This window comes from Alnus glutinosa, chromosome 10, assembly GCF_958979055.1.
Source record: "Alnus glutinosa chromosome 10, dhAlnGlut1.1, whole genome shotgun sequence".
Taxonomy (NCBI): domain Eukaryota; kingdom Viridiplantae; phylum Streptophyta; class Magnoliopsida; order Fagales; family Betulaceae; genus Alnus; species Alnus glutinosa.
In genome coordinates this window covers 18,825,975-18,832,531 of record NC_084895.1, presented here as the reverse complement: position 1 = coordinate 18,832,531, position 6,557 = coordinate 18,825,975, and the positions used below count along the sequence as shown (strand labels likewise).

General features: G+C 34.9%; 1 protein-coding gene across 11 annotated transcripts; it reads right to left on the bottom strand.

The window, feature by feature from the left end:
- Positions 1 to 287: 287 nt before the first annotated feature.
- On the bottom strand, positions 288 to 5,917 carry LOC133880663 (probable plastid-lipid-associated protein 11, chloroplastic). Of its 11 annotated transcripts, none has more exons than XR_009902356.1 (5): positions 5,378 to 5,914; positions 4,727 to 4,792; positions 2,218 to 2,366; positions 787 to 907; positions 288 to 672 (listed from the first exon to the last, which is right to left on the bottom strand). XR_009902356.1 is itself a non-coding variant. In XM_062319647.1 (4 exons), the coding sequence occupies exons 1-3, from the start codon at positions 5,836 to 5,838 to the stop codon at positions 808 to 810; spliced, it is 627 nt and encodes a 208-aa protein (XP_062175631.1). In that variant the 5' UTR covers positions 5,839 to 5,917; the 3' UTR covers positions 288 to 672; positions 787 to 807. The 11 variants fall into 11 exon arrangements, 5 of the variants coding, with proteins under 5 accessions (XP_062175631.1, XP_062175629.1, XP_062175630.1 ...); XR_009902357.1 differs by having other exon boundaries at positions 288 to 608; XR_009902359.1 differs by lacking the exon at positions 787 to 907 and having other exon boundaries at positions 288 to 608; positions 4,731 to 4,792; positions 5,378 to 5,917.
- Between the last annotated feature and the right edge of the window lie 640 nt (positions 5,918 to 6,557).

Here is a 6,557-nt window from a genome sequence, read left to right as displayed (position 1 = left end):
AAATAATTTTACATGACTGTTAGGCCATCTTCTTTTTCTTATTCTTTTGGCTGCTTGAATCTGTTGTGGATTCGGCAAAATATTGATCCTATGAAAAGTTACTAAGGAGTGTAACATTACAAAGAGTTGAACCATGTAAAAAGCCAAAGTTCCAATTCTTCCAGCTTGCATCAATATAAATATTAATACAAACATGTGTATTTATTCCATATGTATGTATAATGTGTGTGTGTGTGTGTGTGTGTCCGGTGAGAGAGAGAGAGAGAGAGAGAGTTTGAGATGAGATATGTATCACTATAGTTCATATATTAGTAAAATTACAAATGAGCTGTGCATGGACAGCCTGTTTATAAGAAAACAGCTTTCAATTTGAACTAGGAGCATCACTCAACTCTATATTAGCAAACACAGTCTTAGATCCAAAAAATAAACAGGATCATAACAATATATTTACTTCAGCTTGATTTCATACAAAGTACAAGGCTAGAAAGGCAAGAATCTAATGACCTATAGTGATGCAAGCCCTCATGGATGGAGGAGTAACACTTTCCAAAAAGCAGTTTGCAGAATTGATTTCCATGGGTCAGAAGTTCCCTCTGAAAGAGAATCTGAAAGTAAGGAAGAAATGAGGATTTATAGAATAGAGTATGAGAGCAAGAAAGAAATCTGGACCTGAAACAAGATTGTAGGATAATTGGGAAGGCAATAGTACTGGAGTATGAACATGTTAAACATTCAAAAAAATTATACTAGACCAAAAGTTGCTGCACAAGAATTTCGAAATACCGAGACATTGCACTTCCGTCCTCACTCTTTCCAACTATAAGGAGCATGATCAACAACTAAATAGTCTCCACGGATATCCTTTGCTACTCTAATGTCATCATCGAGGTATATAGATTCAAACCTGCAGATGTTAGGAAGTTTCAATTATTTTTCATTTTTTCGTAGTTAAGGGGGTGTGTTTAGAAGTTGGGAAACTGGGAATATGCGGTTGATTAACTCACTCAGATAAATACTATTATGAACTGCAAACACCAGCTATTTACTACTAAATAAAACATGGCATTTTAGTTTATCCAAGAGTCGAGACAGTTTAATATCTAGAAAAAATGGCAGTGAGATATTGATTGGGCAGGTCAACATGTAATTTCACAGAAGAGGTAAAACCACACTTTCAAAACCAACTTGTTCAAGTTGATTAGGGGGAAGGGTGGGGAAGACACAGAATAACAAAGAAAACAAAGAGAAATAATAGGAGAAACCCTTTAAAGCTCAAACAATAACGTGTCCAACAAAAAAAACAATATTGGACAAAAACTTTGCCACAGGAAAAATATTATATTTTTATGGTAAGTTAAGAGGAAAAAATACACCAAGTCTAGATGAAAACTGTAAGCAACAATTAGAAGACAATGTAAAAGAGCACCAACAACGATAACGGAGGCAAATTTCAATCCCTAGGCAGTAGGCAGAACTGTAGTTCTGCTTAATGTTGAGGAGCAGACATTTTAAACATTGAGAAATCAACTTTTCACTTTATTAAAGGTAAGAAGATTACTGTTGATGGTAGTTTTAAGTTAAGCATGACCAGAAGGTAGAAATCTGCATCTCCACTTTCCAGGATGTCCAATTGAAAGGCACAACAACTGCAGAGCTTCGGGAGTTCTCCTGTTCTGCTTAATGTTGAGTCTGAGGGGGTGAAGAGTGGTCAAACATTTGAGGGCTTAGAACTCAATCTTGCTTCTTAAATTCATTTAAATTTGAATTTTTGTTCTGTGTGATCAACCCAACCCACAGGACCACACCACTTTACCTCTTTAAAGCAGGAATGTCAGACTACCTTTAATGCAGGATATAATGGAGTTACTAGCATTTACTGGGTTCAAGAAGAATAGAATGGGAAGAAAAGGGGGTTTAGACTACACGCACACACACACACACAATAAATAAATAAATAAATAATAATTAGGTGGTCCCAATAATTGAAGAAATATTTCTTTTTTATTATTTAAATCACAGCCAGTTTTTATTTTGCATGATAATTAAGGAAAGAATGTAATCTTCGATGGAACACAATGTTCTCCCTTTCAGCAATGAAGATGGGGCAAATTAAAGTCATGCAATTAGATTATCTGGATTCATACAGAAACAAGTCAACCAAGACCAGTTCAGGTTACTCATTTAAACAATTGGCTCTGGAATAAGTGAACTCACATTTTGCTCCCATATTGGTAACAATAAGATAAACCATAACTTCGGCCGTTCATTCTTTCCAATCATAAGGAGCGCGGTCAACAACCAAATAGTCTCCCCTGATATCCTTCACAACTCGAAGCTCGTCATCAAGGTACACGGACTCAAACCTATAGAAATAATATGCCCTTGATACCACAACAATATGAAAAGCAAACAGAGCAAGTCCCTACGACATTCTGCTAGGGCGCCTTACGTTTTTGATGAAATCTCGATTAAAACATAAAGGCAAATATATATATATATATATATATATATATATATATATATATATATATATATATATATATATATATATATATATATATATAGAGAGAGAGAGAGAGAGAGAGAGAGAGAGAGAGAGAGCATAATAAATAATAACAAGCATAAGAAATCATCATGAAAGATTACAAAACATTAAGATCTGAGAAGAGAATAGATCTCGAATCAGCTTCTGTATGAAGGAACCTTAGATTCAAATTTAAAGTTATACAAGTTTACTACATATGCACGTAAAAAAAAAAAATCTAAAACCCCCAACATTCTCATCTGAGAGTGACCATCAAATTCGAATTTAATATGAGCATATGTTGAAAGAGATGAGTGCAAAGGAAAACAAAAAAGAACTTTTTTCTTTTGCAGATAAGTGAACGCTAAAAAGAACATTGGTTGAGGTCATAGAACACAACGCAAAACATAAGCATGCTATAAACAAATGACCATGCAAATTAGGTGGTCAAAAAAGCTTGGCAGGTTGAGAAATGGGAACAACCAAAAAGAGAGAGAGAAGAAAATGGGACCTTGAAACCAGATCATCTATATGACTATATATGGAAACCTAAACAGGTTTTGCCTACCAACATGAAATGATGTTTTGTCCTTTTTTCAAATAAGTAAATAGTCATTTTATTGAAAAGAGGATAACGCTCCACTAGACAGGATCCATACTAGAGCAACTTCTAAAACTTCTACAATCCAAAGTTTAAAAGACCAATAGATTCTAGAAAATTAGTGGAATGAACAATACCTAAAGCAGACATTCAATCATTCAAAGTTTTCAGGAATGAACTCTGCCTAATGATGCTGTCATATTATATTGCAATTATAGAGACTTCTTCTCCAGCCGTGGCAAAGCAAATCAGGCAAGGTTTCAAAAGGATTCCTGAGCCACTAAAAGTTCAAGAGCTAGGGATGAACAATCGTACAGGGAAAAAGAACAAGGAAACAAGAAGACAAAGGACAAGATGCCTAAAATCAGAGGGGGAAAAAGCATGGTACAAATTAAGAATTCAAGTGCTATTGCAGCTTCTATCTTTAAAGGAACAAACAATCTGCTGAGAGAAAATGAAGACAGAAAAGGGCAACAAAAATATGACTTATATGATAAGAGAGAGAGAAGTGAAGAAAACAAAACAAAAGGCAACACATACTTCAAAAGTCCACAACATACAGAAAAAAAAAAAGAAGAAGAAGCAAGACTGCTATTAGAAAGACAAGAAGCTTCCCAAGAAGAACTCCAACCTATAGTTCCTTTGCTTTTCATAAAACCATTTGCCTGTTATCTGAATGATGCAGATGGGTATGAATTGTAAAAGCACAACAGAAGCAGCTTACAATTTTTCAGTGACACGGTCTAGAAGAGAAAAAATAAACCCATCCCTGTAACAATAGTAGATGGATACATCAAACTATTTGTAATCACAGCCCAATTTGAAAAGAGAACTTCAACCTTTATCCAGAAGAACAATATGCTACAGTCCGAGACCTTGGAAAGAGAACCACAAATGCAGATGATTGAAGAGAGCTACCCCAACTTATTCCAGGCAAACTAAACAAGTTTTGCCAAATTTCTTACTAACCAGATTATGCTAAGAATATCACACGATATGAAATTGCTTTCAAAATAGGGATTTTCATGTTCAATCCAAAAGATAGGGATGAACCTCTAAGAACACCAACTATCATGGCTTGATGGGATATAAAAGCCTATCTAGAGTTCCAAATTTAAAACGTCACATTGAAGGTGTGGGCATATAAGAGAAACGCAATATGATAATACACAGGAACAAAGTTATCAAATGATTGTGAGGTACAAAACACAATCTTTATCTAACCTAGGTCGTGGAGGTTAACAATGAAGCTATGATGAAGATTTGGGAGCTTTAATGAAGATCAAGAAGATGACATCATCAGAATCTTTTTTATTTGAATGGCTATGATCATCAGAATTTGATTTCCTTTTTATCCTTTTCTGTTTTGCTATATGAACCCTAATAGGTTCCTTCTTTGCTGATAAGTAACTTAGGTTCTTTATGAAGTTCTCCATCAAATTATCAATAAACCACCCCTTTTCCATTTTTCTTTAGGCAAAGCAAAAGCAACTATCCAATTGTATAGGGACAACTCTGAGACTAAAAATGAAGAACGTTAAACATCTCCAAGTTTACCATTAGCAATCACCTATCAAGATCAGAAATTGAGCACTCACCAACCTTGCCCGAATGGCGGTAGTGGGATCTCCCAGTTTTTTCCCCGTAGAACCGCGCTTGTAAATCTGACACAAGCATCATTTTAGAGATAAGTCATCAAATCTCTTTATTAAAAGAATAAAATGTTATTATGCTCTATTTTCTTTGCACATACTTAAATCTGAACTGGAAATCCATTACAAAGATTTCAAAACTATTTCTTTATATTAGGTAAATCTGTTTTGTGATTTTAACTTCCACAAAATTCAAACCCAATACAGAACTCATTATATATAAAAGTAACATCATCTTAACAAACAGCCTGTAGGGTTGAAATTGAAGCCCAACCCCCCACTTCCAATTCCAATGATAAGGCTAAATAGGCACACAAATACAATGAAGATCAGTTTAATAGAGTTTCAGCTTTTAAATAAAATTCGAAATACTTATGGTTCAAATAGGATTTACAGATATATTATTTAATAAATGGGACTCAGAATCAGCTACTGTAATAATACCATGTTAAATTAACAATCAACCTGTTATCCTAAAAGCTTATTTCGAACTCAGAATCAGCTATTTTAATACCAATTTAAATTAACAGCCAAGCAATTGTATCAAAACCTTAAACTAATAGAAAATGTGAGTTTATTCATTTAACCATTTAGTACCTAAAATTCACTCTCTGCGGCGAAGCGACTTCGATACCGGAGCGAACGAAGAAAACTCCATCGGGAGGGAAAGTGATCACATTGTTCAGAGTCAATTTCTCGATGTCGATTACCTGCAAGACGTCACCGGCCTGAGTACCAAACAACCGTGCATTCTCGACGATGAAGAGCTGCTCCTTCTCCGTGGTCCAGAGCAGCCGCCACGTGGCCGAGAGGGACCCGCCGGTGGTGACTGTATCCTGGCCGAGAACGGCCATGGCGTCGATGGCTTCGACGATGGAAGCGCGTTTCGCAGGGTCCTTCTGGGTCTTGAGGCCTCGGTCCTGGTCCGAGATGAGGCTGAGGAGGCGGCGCTTGGCGGACTGGGATTGGGCCGTGAGGGACGAGCAGGTGATTTTAGGGGTGGGAGAGTGACGGAATTTCGGAGCGTGGGGGCTGGGAATGAGGAGGCATGTGGCCATGGCGGTATGTGGATATATGGTGAGAACTGAGAAGGAAATGAGAGTACGCGAGAGGCTTGTGGGTGTTTTTGTGAGCTGAAAATTTGGCGGTTAAAAAAAAAAAAAACTCCCTTACAATGAAAACCCATAATTTCGAAGTTTTAAATTTTTGTAATATTGGTATTTCATATTTTAGTTTCTTTTAATTTTATTCATTATTTTTTAAAATGTTTAAAATGCTCTGTTTAAAAATAAAAGGCAAAATTTCACCAACAACTTTTGATCTTTCACCGCTTTTACAATACCTATAAACTTTAAAAAGTATTAATTTAGTGTACCAATTTTTTAATTGTTTTCAATTCCACCCATCTATTAAAATTTTTCGTTAAATTTAAACGGATGAATGTCAAAATTTATAAACAGCATTTAATAAAAAATCTTAACATAAATAGTAAAATTGAAATACGAATATACTAAAATTGACATTTTTTAAAATTTAATAATATAATTACAAAAGTTATGAAATATCATGAGTGATATGTGAAGTTTTCTCTAAATTTTTGTTTTTAATTTTTAGTTCTTTTTTTTTTAATCTTTGAAATAGAACATTTTGAACATTTTAATAAAAAAATGAGTGAAATTAAAATAGATGAAACATGACATTATAAGTTTTAAACATCAAGCTTATAATAGCTAAATATGGCTCATCATAGCTCTTAAATAAAGTTTAGGGGTCCCCA